This window comes from Empidonax traillii, unplaced genomic scaffold (assembly GCF_003031625.1).
Source record: "Empidonax traillii isolate 1590-97213 ecotype Southwest subspecies unplaced genomic scaffold, ASM303162v1 scaffold1899:size51410, whole genome shotgun sequence".
NCBI lineage: Eukaryota > Metazoa > Chordata > Aves > Passeriformes > Tyrannidae > Empidonax > Empidonax traillii.
The window spans coordinates 23,845-41,321 of NW_020957092.1; the positions used below are offsets into that span (position 1 = coordinate 23,845).

Sequence of the window (17,477 nt, forward strand, 5' to 3'; positions counted from 1 at the left end):
GAGAAATTATTTCATCAAAGGGCTTAACACTTAGAGCAATTTAGGCTGTCTAAACCTTTTCCATGGGAAACAGCAGACTGGTTTTCTGTGTACCCTCTGAAGTTAAAGACAGACAGGACCTACCATAGAATTGTGCAGAGCACCTGTTAGGGACCTAATCCTGGATGGTATGGAGACACTCCAGGGGTAGTCAAAAGTTACTACTCAGCCCTGCATTAAGTGAAGTTAGTGCAGGAAAAAAACCCCACCAAAACCCACTCAAAATCTCTGTGTCTTAAATGTTATCTGTGAAATCCAGAAGTGTCTCCAAACCTTGGCTATTTTAATACTTTGCAGATGAAACAATGTTACAATGTATCAGGAACTGTCAGTTTGTTTGGTTTTTTTTCTTCCCTTATTTCTTTTTCTGAGAGATGTCTTATAACAACTGTTAATGCAGAAGGTTGCACAAGGATAAATAAATAATATAGGTAAAGAGATGCTAGGGGTTTACATCACTGTGCAGTCTGTTTGTATTTATTGCTGGGCCAGTAGAGATTGGCCTGTGGTAGATTTAGACTTTCTGTCATATATGCCCCAATATCTGAGGTTACAGAACTGCATAGCATTGCCAGTGCCAGCACACCAGAACTTGCTGCTGTCCCAAAATAATAATAATAATAAATGGAGTATAGTATAATGACTTGAAAGCCAAGAAAGGCACATGTTTTGTCTTTTTCATCTATAAGGTTTATGATTTCAAGCCTTATCTCTCCAGCCACTGTGCATAAGATTTTCAGAATTTTGTATGTATGAAGGACATGAGGCACTAAAAGTAAACATAAGGTGTTGTAAAATTTTTACTGAAGTAAAGACAGTTGCCTACCTAAAAAAAATTGGAATAGAAAAAACCCTCACTTCCTGATACAGTTCGAGACAACATACCCCCTCTATGTCAAAGTTTTGACTTGTAGAACTTGTCCTTTATCAGAGAAGCAGTAGCTCGTATTGGGTTTCTGTGGCCAGGTTTTCGTAGCGGGACTGCTATCCTGGTGGCTTCTGCCAGAAGCTGCCAGAAGCTTCCTGCATGTCTGGCAGAACCACTGCCAGCCAGCTCAAGGGTGGATCCACTGCTGGCCATGGCCAAGCCAATCAGGAACGATAGTAATGCCCTGGTGATAACATATTTAAGAAGGAAAAAAATGGTTTTGGGCAAATGAAAATTGCAGCTGGAGAAGGGTGGAGTGAGATCATGTGAACAGCTCTGCAGACACCAAGGTCAGTGGAGAAGTAGGGGTAGGAGGTGCCCCTGACCCTGGAGCTGATGTTTCCCTGCAGTCAGTGGTGCAGACCATGGTGGAGCATCGGTGTCCCTGCAGCCCATGGAGGACCACGGGGGTGCAGAGACCCACCCGCAGCCCATAGAGGAGACCCATGCTAGAGGAGGTGGATGTGGAAAGGAGGCTGTGAACCCATGGGAAGCCCATGCTGGAGCAGTCTCCTGGCAGAGACTGCAGACCAGCAGAGAAAGGAGACCGTGCTGGAGCAGGTCTTCCTGGTAGGACTTGCGGCCCTGTGGGGGACCCATGCTGGAGCAGCCTGTGCCTGAAGGACTGCACTCCTTGAAAAAGCAACCCATGTTGCAGCAGTTTATGAAGAACTGTCGCCCATGGAATGGACTCATGTTGGAGAAGTTTGTGAAGGAGAGGGGGGACCCCACGGTGGAGTGGGGGAAAGACTCCTCTCTCTGAACAGAGGCAGAAACAACCTATGATGAACCGACCTTAAGCCCCATTTCCGTCTCCCTGAGCCGCTGTGGGGGAGGAGGTAGAACTTGAGAAGGAAAGAGGGATGGGGGAAGGTGTTTTTAAGATTTATTTTACTTCTCATTCTCCTGCTCTGATTCTGTTGGTAATAAATTTAATTAATATCCTCACTTCGAGTCTGTTTTGCCTGTGATGGTATTTGGTGAGTGATCTCTCCCTATCCTTATCTCAACTCATGAACCCTTTGTTATATTTTCTCTCCTCTGTCCAGTTGCAGAGGGGAGTGAGAGAGCAGCTTTAGTGGGCACCTGGCTTTCAGCCAGGGTCAACCCACTACAGAGCTGATGCCTTGTCAAACCCACCTGGCCTGCTACTTTCTCAATCCATCACCTGTCTTAAGGAACTGCCACAAATGTGGCTGAGCAGGCAGGGGAGCAGCAGCAGCCTCTCCTCCTCCTTACATAGGCTGTGCAGAGAGCAGAAACAAAGTGCTTGCATGTTGGGGGTTGCTGCAGCAAGTTTTCAATAGTAAACCAGTTAGGACAACAAATACTCAATTTAAACATAGCTAAGAGGGAGGAAAATATCTTATACCTGAGAAAATGAGTTGATTAACACTGATGCTTTTGACAAACTACTGTATTCTAAAACACTCTGGAGAAGAGAAAGGCTTCATTTTAGCACAGGAGTGTGGTAGTTAGCTTTTCAAACGTATCACCAAGGTCACTACAGACACCTGAAGTTCATTTCTATAGAAAGAAACACTGAGCTATAAGCAACAAGGCTCTTTGTGAAACCAGAAGTACCTAATAAGCTGGAAAATTTTACTACCCTCCTAACTGCTTTTTGTTCATTCTTGATAGATGGTTGTGGATCCACTGGCAATTCTCCAGACCAGCCTTGGCAATCATGTGGAACATATTATCCTCTTGGGCAGAACTGCCAAATCTGTTCCAACTGTTCCACTCAGCTGTAGACCCAAACACTTAAACACAAATCACTCACACGACAATACGCTCCATCATAAAAAAATTCCATAAAAGGCTGAAAAAGATACCAGTGGATTTATCCTCTCCCCTGTTATGATAATTTGCTTTTTCTTCTTCCATATTTATTAATATTTATTTATTTATGAGTATTTGGAAGTCTTCTAATAAATACTAATCAAAGGTATGGGATTGAGATGGTAACAAACCACTTCAGAGATTTTTAGGTAGACACCAGCAAATTTACCCTTTACCTTCTGCTATAGTGCTCTCTCTGTCTCACTTGTTCTGTTCTATGTGTTTGAATGTGTCTGTGAAGATCCAGCCTCCATTAACAGCTGAAGCCACACAAAGGACACTGATAACTCAGCCCAACAAAAGTTTGCCTGGATACACAGCTTGGTGATTTTTAAATCTTTTCAACCTTTCAATCCATTTTATTGTGTTTGTCTGAAATCACTGCCTTAGTATGCTGTAGTCACCTCAAGCAACTTCCTTCCCTGGAGTGTGCAATCAAAATTTTTGGTATGGTAAATTCCTGCCAACTATATTACTTGCACATGATATGACAGCTCATTACTTTAGACAAGCTATTTCACCTCCGTATGTCACTCATTTCAGAGCTGACCATCACTGCTCTGATGTCCAGTCATTTGAAGTCCGCTCCCATGTCTGAATTTTCAAATGTTGAACCCTCTGGGGAGGTGCTCTAAAGAAATAGCTCTGCTGTAGGTAACTGGTGGGGTAGGGTCAGGGGGATAGTGAAGGAGGCAAAACATTCCCTTCATATCTTCCTAGTTTATTAGCAGCAAAACACGATGGACTTTATGCAGGAGAAATGCACATCTTTCAGTCTGCAAACTACCACTTGCAGCTGTGGCAGTTTCATCCATTTAATATCATATATATATATGTTTCTAAAATCAAAAGCTACAGTCCTAAGTGACTTCATTTTTTTCTCTTAGACAGGATTAAGAAAATTATGTTGTAAGTCTAAAATCAGCACAATGAATTGATGTTTCTTCCCCTACCAGACTTACCTGTATCAACAGATAATGTCTTTGAAATGAAGCATTATTTGGCATCTCGATTTGATTATATCATAAATGGAGCTTGTACTGTGTTGGATGTTCTTCCTCTAACACTTGGGTGATTTTCCATCCTAATACAATGGACTGAAAGTCTCTTCAGTTTTAATCACAGGACCACATGACTGATTTCAGCACCAGCTTTATGTGGACATTTATGCAAGAAAGGCTCTGGCTGCAGTAATTTTTTCTGTCTGGTAACCTAATGAGTTTGTTGATTCATTGAATGTGTCATTCAATAAGCTTTTAATGACTTGTGGATTTCATTTGAACTCTATGAATAAGCTGTGAGAAGTTTTGAAACAGAATCTCAAGTTATATATGCTGACAGAAATTAAAGATATGAGCACTCTACCTCAAGGCATTGTTAGTAAGAGTTTAATTTTATTTGATTTTAAATTTAGGGCACAGGCCAATGAAAATGTCCTTAATTTGTATGCTGTGGGAACTACACTTGCCAAATTGATTTGGGGGATTTGCATAATATGATGATCTCAGAGCTTCATATGGAGTCTGACCCTTATATTTCATCCCTTTTGAAGCAGAGTACTTTTTCCTTTTCATACTGTCTTGTCCATTTCACAAATCTATTCAGTTCTTATGGCTTAGTTATTATTTAAACTATAAAAAAATAATTGTCTACCCACTGAACACAATGTTATTACTGCTTTCATGTTATTATCACTTCCAGCATTGTTATTAGAGCCAACTTTAAAAAATAATGAGTTTTTTAAATGCTTAAATAATTCTATTAAAAAAATTCCACTTAACATGCAGACATAGAAACTTTTAACTTTGGAGAAAATCAGTTCTTCTCAAGATCTTCTGCTACAGACATTTCATATCTATGGTTCATGGTTAGGGTAAGATGTGGTGACAGTGAAAGGTCCATAAGTGATAAAATTTTAGAACAGTGCTGCATCTCAGAAGCAGGGAGATAGCAGGTTCATACTGATAGAAGTGGAGGATGACAAAAAGAATAGTATGGGATAAATATAGATATATTTTTTTCAACACTCCATTAAAAACTAACGCAGAAAATCCTACGTTCTACTGTCATGTGTGCTGGTTACCATTACAAGAATTACTGGATTAGTTTGCCTAAAAATTTGAGAGTGGAGAAAATGGTGAGCTCTCCATACCATGTGGTCCTATCTCTTTGCAGGAACTCCCAGCTACTGCAGGTACCTACTTTTTTCTGCCCCAGCCCCAGTTCTAGCAGATCTATACATGTACAGATCCAGATTGGCCAGATCCATACATGTGCTTCTCCAAAACAGTCCTCTGAGAGGGCTGCTTTGTCCACTAATTCTAATACAGGTCATGTTACCAAACACTAAGTCACCTTTTCCTAATTTAAATTCATTCATTCATCTGACATGCTTCTTCTTGCTGTAATTCATTTTACATCTTTCCTTCTCTAAGTTTTTCTTCTCCCAGACTTTTCAGTCACATTTTGTGGTTTACCAATTTCATTGGTCTTCCAAACTTGCCTGGATATTTCCAAATCCTCAGGAAAGTCCTGTTACTGCACTCCCTATGGCCATCTCTTGTTTTGTTTTATACTACCAAACTTTTAAAACTTCATTCTGCTCTCTCTTTCTTTCACTCTTATTTCACTTAAGCTTTTCACTGTTCCTCTTTACTCAGAAGTAAAAGACCTGAGCTTAATGGCTTCTGAAATCATTCAGATAAGCTATCAAAGGGCTTACTTGAACTCAAGTAGTCAGTTGGTGTTTGGATTTTAGTTTTATTCCTTACTACTGGGCTAATTCCAAGAGTTTGGTTTGGCTTGGTTTGGGTTTTCTTTTGTTTTGTTCCTGAACCCTTGACATCAGCCTTATTTCATAGAAGATAGGAAACAGGTCTTCTGTTGTGTTTGTAAATTGAAGCTATTACACTTCCCTACCTCATATATTCTACTCCAGAAGCTCTCTGGTGACCAGAGTCACCAGAAGCAGACATTTGACAAGCTGTCTCTCTTGTTTCCAAGTATTCCATCATAAGTTTCCCCTTGGCATCATTGCCACTTGGCACTAAGGGGACAATCATCCCATGAGCAAAAGCCTTGTGCATGTGAAAGAGAATAGCTGTGAATGCCCGGCAGTGTAAAACCACTTTTGAAAATGTGGTATTAAAACAGTAAGCTGATATGTATTCTGCAGAAACCAGCCAATTCTAAGCACATTACAGTGGCCAAGCCATAGTAATTGTTCCTAGGCTGAACAGCTGCACTGTCTTCTTCCCACAAAAATAAAAATGGTAGGAAATATGCCATGGAGCATGACTTTATGTATTTGTATAACTGAAAACTTGATAGTGGCTGCAATAATGCAAAGTATGTGAATATTATGAGGCCATTTTATGAAGAGATAAACTGAGGGCAAAGGTTTATGATTTGTCAAAAGTAACACATGGCAGAGCGAGGAGTTCCTGGCTCTACTCCTACTTTACAAGTCTGCAAAGGGTATACTAGTGCCTAGCTCTTGCTGTGTGGTTTAGATACATTACAGTCTTAATTTCCACCATTTTTATTAGTGTATTAGCACTCTGATTGCCCACTAGTAATTTGGATTAGTTTTACTGGACTGATTTTTGCTCTGGAGCTACAAATGTTCAACTACTATTACTAACACACAGCTTTCTGTATGAGCTGATTCTGAGTGAGACTGAACATATGGGAAATTGTAATAGTACACTGGAGTTTAACACGGTCTTCCCTTGGTGTATTATTTCAACCTTCTTATGTTGTCCCTTCACAGCAGGAGGCTGCTATGCAGCAGAATTGCTATGGATAACACATGTATATACACTCACAGGGGTTGTTCACCGTTGTAAATTGTTTGTATTATATACAGAACTGTATTCAAAAAGGGGAGAATGAAATGTGTTTGAATTTATACATATTTTTTTGTCTCCAGAGGTGCACAAAACTCTTTCCATATTTCTGATGGACTAAAAATTTTCTCCAGTATACTATGTCTCACAAATACAGCATGCAGGAAGTGTTTTGAATGTGCAGAGATAATTTGTGTAGGTGAGAATGAAATTTGGCCACTATAATCTTTCTAATGTATTGATCTTGGATCTGGTTATGATCAATCTTCAGCAAAAAGTCCTGTGGTAAAGACGTTGCTTTTGCTGTGTATTGAAACTGAGCGCTGGTGTTAATTGAAGAGTCAAACAATCAGAGAAGACAGGAATTCCTTACCACACAGATTCCAGATCCATCAAGGCATCTGTTTGCATTGCCGTTACAGTTGCAAGGAGAGCATTTTCCTGAGCTGGTACGATAAAATCCTTCTTGGCATTCCTGAAATGAAAAAAAAATGTATTTCCTAAGGTTTGGTGGGAGGAGCAGAAAGCAAGAACTAAAACCATCAGGTCTCCCCAGAGCACACTGCACAACCCAGTCATAGCAGACCACACACACACTGCTGAACTGGAGTCTGTTCTTTTACTCTCTGTCCTGGTGCTTGCTTTTTTGCCTTAGAGTATTCAAGCTGTCAGAATTCCTGCCTGTGTCCTGTCCCTGACCAGCAGTGGGGGTGGAGCTGGCAGATTCTTGCTACATTTTGTACTAGAGGGTAAATTAACCAGAAATGATAATCCTTCTCAGCAAAGAAGGTGTATTTATAGGAAAGGAATAGCTTTTACTTGAAAAAAGGAAAAGCTTTAGAAAATTTACTTTCTATCAAAACTTTGATGAGCTTTGGATGAATAATCTACAGGAGACAGAAACATACCTAGAAAGATCAAGGCCCTTCTAAATAAATGTGTGGCTGAGCCCATTGTATATAATTTAGTATTTTTGATAACATACCAAGCTTACCAAAATTAAGCAGAAGATTGTAAATATCTACATCACCTTCTTTTGAATACTAATTAGAGCAACAGTATAAGGAATCAGAAACACAAGGCTATTAAGATGCCCCTCTAAGACTGAAAAATAAAGAGAAAATAAAAGAGGGTAACTTTCCTTTGATGTGTTATGTGTAAATTCTTATTCTCCACTGAGGAACTTCCTCATTAAGCAAAGCTGGTGAGACATGCACACAATGACCTCAGGAGCAACATCTCTTACTCAGTCAGCGCTTGCTCTCCCCGTCCAGTGTCCCTGTGTCACATGTATTATGTTGGTTCTGTGCAAACTCATGAATTTTTGGATCCTAAATATCTTACCCTTAACTAACTCTTGTAATATTGTTGCAGAGATCATGTGAAGGCACCAGCATGTCATTCAGCTCCCAAAAATTATTTATCACACCCTGTTTCTGCAATCATTTGCAAATAGCATCCCTGAGGTGGCTGTCAGAGCCTGAGGTATGCCAGGCTCTCCTGGCATATTTTTTGTGGCTGTCTCTACAGCACTTTTTGTATTCTGCAGATCTTGAGGACCTACCCTTGCAAAAAGTGGGAAAAGTGGAAAGTTCAAGTGATGCAGAAGAGCATGAGCCTCCTCGCATTTGTATGAGCTAGAAGGCTTCTTACTATATTGTACTGATCAAATTAGGATTAGATTTCCTTTGTATCTCCCTGAAAATGCCCTGAATTCAAGGATGAGGGTTTTTTCTCTACTGCAGCAACCTTTGCTTCTCATGTCCACAGTAAGCTACGGCATGAACAGCAGATCTACAGCATCAAATGCAGCACCATGGAGTTATACCTCCACTAGTGGCAAAAATTGGGCTGTGAGTGTTAGTGCTAAATACCTCTGCCGGTGGCTGGGGCTACCTAATCCTGGCACAGTGCTATGGCCCTGTCATGTCTGGAATCCACACTTGCATGTCTTCGTGGTGGTAGTTGTAGCTGTGGAGCACTGGGTAACAAAAGACGGGCATCTAGAGTTTCGTCTCCGTGTTAACTTCCATTCTCAAATGTGAGTAGGCACTTCTATCCAGCCAGATAAGCTGCTTGTTTAGAAAACAACGTATCTTGTGAGAGGACTAACAACAAGCTTTAAAAAATGAGGTTTGAGAACGAATCATTAATCTTATCCCAGAGAGCTCTGAGAAGCTCAGATGAACATAAAAGGAAATCACAGTTGCCTTTCCCCTTCTTATGCACAATATTTTATCTGGTTTGCTTTGGAAACAGTTTATTTGATAATAGTTCCTGGGAGGAAAAGTCTTCATACCACAGCCACTTTGGGGCAGCAGAAATACTGTCTATTTGTACTGCTTATTTCTTTCGGTTGTTTAGTCTTAACACAGAGCGGTAGGACTGGCTCCTGCCAGACTGAGGGTTGCAGCAGAATGATTACACCACACACTGTGGAAGGGAGACAGTTTCTAAATCGAAAACAGATTCTTGTCCCAGTGTCTGCCTTTGCAATATTTCTTTCCACCCATACAGATCTAAAGCTTGTTATATTCTCTGATGCCACTCAGCTGGAGGGTGGTCCTAGCTGGTCCTTTAGTGTCTGCCCAAAAGCTTTCTTGGCTTTGCAGATCTAAGCAGAATAATTTTTTACTTGTAATAGGGAATACGCACAATGAAAATGTAGGGATACGTGTAAAGGTGTCTAGGAAAATCCTTTAGTCAGCCACAAAGATAATCTTATTTTTACTTCAACTAAGGGCGTGCCTGCATTGCAGCCATGAATGAGATTTCATCTAGTCCACACATAGAGTAGTAACAAGTTAGGTGCAGTTCAGTGCAACATTGCTGGTTCCAGCAGTATGGGCAGGTGTTGAGCAATCTTTTGTGAGGTCCGCTGGGAACCAGTTTACCTCCTATTCTGAAAAGACACACTTCTCACTTCCTCAGGCCATCAGCCTCAATTTGTGTACCTCTGCTATTTTCATCATCAGAGCCCCTCTTGAAAATGGGATGAAGGGTCCCAAGTCACCTGAGTATTTTTTTTGCAACATTTTTTCCACACCTTATTCAATTCATCATAAAAACCTAGAAGATACTGATGCTCACTATTTTAATACAGTACTTTAAACCATGGGTTGCAGCAGTGTAAGCCAGAAATGAGGTATTGACAATCAATGCTATGAGGGAAGAGGGAATGAGGGGAAAATGGGATCCAGATTGTTTTCTTTGGGCTCAGAAGTTTTCTCAGGCATTCTGAAGTATTCTGATATATTTGTGTTGCTCCTTGCCCTACTAGTGATAATGGAGTGATTGGCTAGTTGTTCCAGGGTGTGAGCCAACATCATATTTATAAAAAAAAGTGTCAGAGTGTTGAACTTATTGAGGGATTCAAATTGCTGAATGTTCTGGGAGCACGAAATAAGTGCACACAAAGCACAAACAGGTCTGGAACAAAATAAAAATACTCTCCCTGAAAAATCATTATGAAGGTAATTGAGTGAGGAACATTTCCGTCCACTGTCTGTTTCTGAACGATGAAGACAATTAGTAGGCCAAAATGTTGGGTCTGCATTAGCAATTATGTCTTCACAATTATTAGATTTTTTTTTACCCAAGGGACAAAGTTTGTTCCAGTTCAAGCTGAAAAAGTCCAAATGAATGTTGGTCTTGCTGATCTCCTGAAAATTTTAAACCCATGGGGCATTTATTCCCCCTCCCTTCTCGCTTTGCATCTGGATTTAATTATTACATTTCTAAAAAACAAGAACCAGCTGCATGCTGAAAGTGCTGTGGAGTCTGTAGTCATATTCTGTTTCTTCAGACCCCTCTACTGGTCTGGGTGCAAGATGGGACTGAAGATGGAAGACAATCCACTTATGCATGGTATGAATTTACTCTCATATTATATTCAAGCAGTTCCATTGCTGTCATTGCAGCTGCTCCTGATTCAAACCTGCATCACTGAGGGCAGACTTTGGCCCACCGTTCCAGCTAGAAGTAGTGGTGCAGCTGTGCTGGTGTAGATATGTTTGCTGTGACCCTGCTTCCTCTGGTTTTCTTTTCCCAAAAGAAGAGTGCTGTGCTGGTAACATGCACTGAGTGTCCCCTGTGACTACATCTGCAGTGTCCAGCTGAAAGGCCAGGTGTGGTTTCAGGCCTCCATTTGCTCCTTGACAGATTGTAATTTTCCTGACAATGACCAGGCACAGCTCAGAGCATGACATCTGTTAGGACGTGTTCCTGTGAGACAGTCTGTATGGGACTGCTCTTCTCTGGGCAAACTTGGAGAGCGCTTCAACACATGGACACGGGCTGTGTTATGCTGTTTGAATGGGAGGTCCCCACACTGCTTTATTCAGTAATTCAGATGTAGCCATTGACTTGCATTTAATGGTAAGAAAACATGGCATATTTCTTTAGTTAGTGCTGGAACTTGTGCCTTTCCTGTGAGTATATAAACACACAAAGGGTCTCTGTCTTTCAGAATAAAAGGCTCCCTTGGATCCACACCAGTGTTTGGTATTTCCAGAGTTTTCTTTTGAGTGCTAGGGTACATGAAAGGATGTGTATTCAGGGCTTAATGGTCTACATTAAGACATTTTAGCCTTTATTGTATTCAGTATACTCATGCCTACCAGTCTTGGACCAGGAATCCCATTACAATCTGACCCAAAAAAAAAACCCAGGAGAAAAAGATGTTGTTTGCCTCCAGGACCATTGTAAAAGAGGAGGCAGCTGTTGCACTTGGGGAACTGAATCTGAGTAACATCACTTAAAGTAGTAGGGATGGCACATCAGCTGCCAATTCACTGCTAAGTATAGTGTCAGTTGAGCCTTGGTTGTAGCTCACCAGCAGTGTTATGGTCTTTGCTTCTAGAGATAGAGTCCAAAGATATGCTTTCCTTTACCCTCATGCCTGAATATCCACATAGTAAGTAAAGTAAGTAAGTAATGGCCAGTCTTCGCGAACGAAGAACTGGGGAAGGTCTTTACACCTTCCACTCTCGCTTCAAAGGTCTGCTCAGGATAGTAAAAATGAATGCAGTCTGGACACAGCTGAAAGCAATAAACTCATGGGCTTGTGATGAAATGAAAATTAACTTAATTAACACGATATCCCAGATCTACATGCTGAAATAAAAAGAAGTCTTATCGTGTGTCACAAACACCTGAATTTTGTGTAGAAGGGTGATTTTTGATGTCAATAGGCAAAAATGCATATTTTTTTAAGTTTCTAACAGCTCCCATGCATTAGTTTTTTATATGCCATGAGTTAAATATATGACTATAGCATAACTTATAGTATGCTACTTAGGTCATAGTAACTGTTCTGATCATGTTCTTTTAGCCTTCAGTGGAGGAGAATAAAGTTAATTCTCATTACCTGTCATCTAGTGATGGCCAAGTACATACACAGGTAGCTATTTCTGGTTAAGCTAACACATCACAGCTCATTTGCCTGCTTTATGTTACTGGTGTTGTAAGTTCATTGGACATATAGTTTAATTTTGAAAATATATTTGTGCATTCAAGTTTTCATTTTTCTTCTGTCTGACCTGTTCTCTAGAGGTGGTAAAAATACTGCCAGAAGACATATCCCTAAGGGAGTCGTAATCTGAGAAGTGAGAAATTTGGCATGACCAGCTATCTCTCAATCAAAAAATTTATGGAGAACTGTGACACATACTGTGAATTATTTGCATAATAATATTTGCCACTTGACATAGATTGATCAACAGTTTTGGGATTGTGAGACCCTCAGAAATCCCCACTGTCTCTTGTGAAAGAAAAGAAAAGAAGAAGAAAAGAAAACAAACTCTACTTCAACATTACCAAGTTTTGCCTCAGAACCTATGAAAAAGAAAATAGAAAAATGTTGCTTCTCTGATGTAACAGGCATCTTATCAGCCTTAGATACATGTAAAAGTAGGATACATGCAAATAAATTTATTCCAGGTTTTTAATGTGCTGATGACAACAGTCATAAAAATTGGATGGAGCAATGTTCCTTCTTGACTACTTCATGCCAATATGTAATGTTTGTCTGGAAGGAATGGTTTAGACAAACAGAAGTTTAGGACACAATGTAATATCAAATCCCTGAAACTCTATTATATCTTTTGCCATACAGGGGTGAGTGAACACCCTAAACATCCTTCATTCATTCTAAAATCCTTGTGTCTAAAACAGACAACAGTTTGCTGGAAGTGCATGGCATTGCAATGGAAACGTCACCCTTCTACTCCCTGAGGACATTTCTAAACCCAATCCAAACATGCTTGTTTATGTTTATTATTCTTTATAAGCAGTATTTGAAATTGGCAGTCACAATTCTGAGGCCTTTTTGAAGATTGTTTGCTTAGGCCAAATTGAGATAAATATCCTACTGCCCTTCCTAAAAATAAAGATGTTTTCATGCTTGAATATCTCCCAGTACTTTCATTTATGTCATTATTTATTAGATATAAGAACATCAGAGAAACAAGCCTGAAAAAGCAGTCCTCTACTGTACATTTGGTGTTATTTCAGTTTCTCTGGTTTCCTCAGAACAGGACTCTTTTCAAAAGAGATTCCTGTTTTTGATCACCTACAATGGAGTCCTCACTTTCAGAAATGCTCAGTCCCCAGACAAAAGTTCACAGAAATCTTGCCAAATATTCAGCTTTCAGCAGGTCTTGCCCGTCCATGTCAACCCTGAAGACAGTCCTGGGCTGAACCCCAGAGGACCTCTGTGCCCCAGGTGCAGTGCTGAGCTAACACAGCTGTAGCTGTGCTAGTACAAGGGCATCCTGGCCAGCATCCTCGGCAGCTGGTCAGCCTGACTGCCTGTGTAGGAAGACCAAACCACAGCAAGCTGGGAGTCATCAACATGGAGACATCCACACAGGAAGAAGCCAGCTGGACACCCTTTGTATGGTTTGATTTCCTCTACTCTGAAATGCATCATAATGAGGTCAGCTGTGCCTATTGCTGTCCACTGATTGCAAAGCGGCACTTGGAGGGCCAGCTCATGTGTAGGTGCCAGCACTGCATAAAAAGTCCAGGGAGACTGAACCTGTTGTACATGTCAGATATTCTGTGCCTTGTAGAAGTGTCCAGGCTGCAACAGCTGTGCTGGATAAACTGCTGAACACCCTGTGCCTTTGGAGAAGTACAGTGGCTCCTTAGAGCCTGTTTCACCAGTCAGGATATTCAGGTAGAGAAAGGGGATGCATCTAAAGGAAATCTTGAGGTCTAACAGGCCCAAAAAATTCCTTTCCTACACTTCAGTTAAGCTGATTTTGGACAGTTCAGAGCAGGATCATGGGATGTTTCCATTTGTCCAGATAGTGTCTACTCTGATATTTACAGGTAGCTTTCCAAGGGAGCTGTATTATATCGCTCTACACTGGTGCCACTTCTCCACTGCATGCTTGTGCATTCAAAAATCTACAAACAGAATCTTTTCAGTCCAGCGCTGAGATATGTTTGTTTTCTCTTTCAGGGGCAGAGAGCATACATATATACCAGCACCTTTAGTAAAGGTATAATTTTTAGGAAGACTTTTAAAATATAACTAGTCATTCACTATCTGGAAATTGATTTTATTGCTGCTAGTGGCTCAGTCCTTCTTCGACTTGAAGGCTTTGGACAGCACAGAGCATATTTATGAAAGAAAACTGTAATAAATTATTATTAAGACTTTCTATTGGCATCCAAAATAGTTGGTGCTCACTGCAGTGACTTTAGTTCTAGTATGTACCTATGAGATAAAAGATTATCCCATTTTACAGAGAACAAAACTAATGCCTTACATCATGTTAGTGCTGCCATGTTCATTCCTTACTCAAGTTGAATTTAAGCACTGCAGATACAGCTGGAAAGAACTGCAAGAGTTCTGGTGCTGTTAGTGACTGATGATTTCCAGACCTGGTGACTGGAGTAAATCTTCCCACATAACCGTGCAGGAAAGACTGAGCACAGAAAGAAGCATGACCCCACTCTTAGGCCACCTTCTGGTTCCTTCCAAAAGACACACTTTTTCTGCACTAAAAATACTGCTTTGCCAAATTGAGATGTAAAGTGTTAGAATCCATAGACTAGAATCCTAGCTTAAAACCACTCTGGGCAGGCACAAAATCTATAGCTTATCATACTTGGAAACAGCTAACTAAAAAACTATCTTATTTACCTTGGACAGAAATACAAATCTTCTGGTGTTTCATTCATCAAAAAGTACTGAGCATGGCAATGTGACTTCTATATCTGCTTTTCTGCTCAGGTCATGGATTTTTTAAATCCAGACTTCCAGACTGATGGTCATTGACCACTTCTTGCTCCCTGGGAGCAAACTAACAGACATTTCAAATTCCCCAGGTCAAAGGCAAGTTATTCATAAGCATAGACACAAAGATTTAGTTCTTCAGTCCACTGGGAAACTTAGTGCAAACAAAAAGAGCAGTGACAATACTGCACTCCACACTCCCGACTCTCCTGCCTTTGGTGTCCTGCAGGAGAAACCTTTCTCACTTTGTTGGTAGAACACAAAACCCAGCAGATATACAGTAGGCACTGTGTGCAACTGTAGCTCAGTTCCAGCCCACACCAGTGGTGTGCAGCACACTTAGGAGCCCTGGGCCCTTTGCCATCTTACACAGCTACCAGGCACTTAACAGAGAAGGTGTTGAACTTCTGGAGGCTAAATTTTGGCTTTAGAATTCAGTATGTGTAGTTTTTAGGAGTATCTTTTGATTGTATGGGGTTTCAAAAGTGTGTGTGTACATGGGGATGGACAAGGGTTAAGTGGGAGAAAAGGATGTACCTACCTTTCGACTGTAGGAACTGTAGGACCCTGCTGCTGACTGAGCCATGCTGGTTGCTGCCTTAGTCCCAGAGGACTGGATGGACTTGCATAATCACTACAAGACCTATGAACTGCACTTGCTGCGTAGGGTCAGGAGACTGGAAAACCCATACGCATATCCCTCTTTTCTGAACGTTTAGGTAGCTGCTTTGAGGCCATTAGATACTGAGTTTACCAGCCTGGTACTGTGTTTATTAATTAATTTTCTGTTTGAATGGTCCACATGGACATGCCTTCAAGTCATGGAGATGGAGCCCTATAGATGGTGGGGCATGAACTGCCAAAAGCTTTTATGCCCACCTCACATCTTATCAAGTCAATGTTTCACTCATCCAGGACGTGTGTGATGCTTCAGTGCACCTCACACTTAGACTTTTCCACTTTTGTGGATGAGGAGCTCACTGGTGCTAGCTCTCCAGTTCTTGTTGAAAACTGTTTCCGACCAAATATTGACAGCCGAGAGACACTGTTAAGTAAGTTTTGGGATGCATTAAACATTGGAACTATGCTGTTTTTATCTGTGTCCAGGAGACAGTACATATTTTACAGGTACATGTATGATATCTGAGCAGTGTGAGTCAGCAGGTCATCTGCCTTTCTTATTTGGCCTACCTAATCACGAAAGGCTGACTCACCACACTTCATAACTAGGAGATAAAAAACACTGAACCCAGTACCAGATGCTGCCAATGCTTCTGTGAGGTTCCTGATTCCTGTTTTCAAAAAAGGTAGGCCCATCAGAGATAACTGCATTAAAACAGTGCTTGTATTATTATTTGCTGATTTAAATATTATTTGGCACTGCTTCTGTTCTTCACAGCTTTTATCCTCGTCTGTTTGATACATGAACACTACACCGTACAAGAAAGCCAACAATGTGTAATCAATAAATGCAAAGCTAAGCTCTGCATTTTTTCACATAATAACTGCTCAGGAAGAAGCTTGAGAGGGTAGTATCTGTCTCTCAACAGCTGAAATAGTTGAGATAACAAATGGCTGTATTGAAACACTTTGATTCTTATCACTACTCCAACAATCAGATTTGATCTAAATATGGTAGGCCATGTGGAGAAAGGATCTGAGAAAGAAGAAAGGCGTTATCCAACCTGGCCTTTTTCAGGTTAGATAAGGCCTTGAGCAACCTGGACTAGTAGGAGGTGTTTTTGCCCATGGCAGGGAGGGCTGGGACTAGATGACCTTTAAGGTGATTTCCAACACTTAACATTACAGAATTTTATGATCTGATGTATCTTATGTGAATTGTATGACTTGGGGTAGAATTTATCTAATTAAATTCTCTCTGCTTTGTTTTGTTCTGTTTTTTGAGGCACAAGATAGAAAATATTTCTAGAATGTGATCTTGACCTCTTTACATACAAGTGCTTGATGACAGTTCTGATGTTGTCTGTCATTCATATCCCTGCCACTTTTTTACAATTGTAACTATATAGTTGCAAATAATTTGTTTATTAATTTCTTCTAAGTCTTGTGTCCCCCAACTTTGGATGGATTTGAATTTGCCAAAGGAGACAGAATATTCATATGGGTAGAGATTTGTACAGTTACAATTTCCTCAAAAGCATAATGAGTACTTGTAGCAATGAGGGGTTTGCTGCAGACAGTACGTTCCAGTAGGCCCATTTATATATAGTGAGACATTAATTAAGTCCATGGCACCTCAGTTTGTATTTATAGCACACGTTCACTCTAGCTTTTATTTATAGGTTACCGTTTTGTGTTGTCTATATTATATGACTCTTTTGTTGGCAACAAGACTTGAATGTTATTTAAACAGTCTTACAGTAAATGCCAACTAGATGAGATGATTGTTCATTGGCTCTTCTTGGGGGAGGCCTCTGCACTTCTCTTGGGCTGTCTCTATTAATGGAGCATCTGAATGTTACATTTATGGGTTATGGATCTCCACCTGCCCCCACTGGCTCCCACAGCCGTTCTGTTGTTGCCTTGTTCTCTATTTATGCTTGTGTACTCC

General features: G+C 40.6%; 1 protein-coding gene across 1 annotated transcript in view; it reads right to left on the minus strand.

Annotated features, from left to right (window-relative positions):
* Positions 1–15,491, minus strand: part of LOC114071213 (laminin subunit alpha-4-like) — a gene marked incomplete at its 3' end in the record, with an annotated part of 39,264 nt that extends 23,773 nt beyond the window's left edge. Inside the window, exons 1-2 of the mRNA XM_027908966.1 lie at positions 15,447–15,491; positions 7,031–7,132 (exon numbers count right to left, since the gene is read on the minus strand). Of these exons, the coding sequence (XP_027764767.1) occupies positions 7,031–7,132; positions 15,447–15,491 (147 nt within the window). The remainder of the gene's footprint in view (positions 1–7,030; positions 7,133–15,446) is intronic.
* Between the last annotated feature and the right edge of the window lie 1,986 nt (positions 15,492–17,477).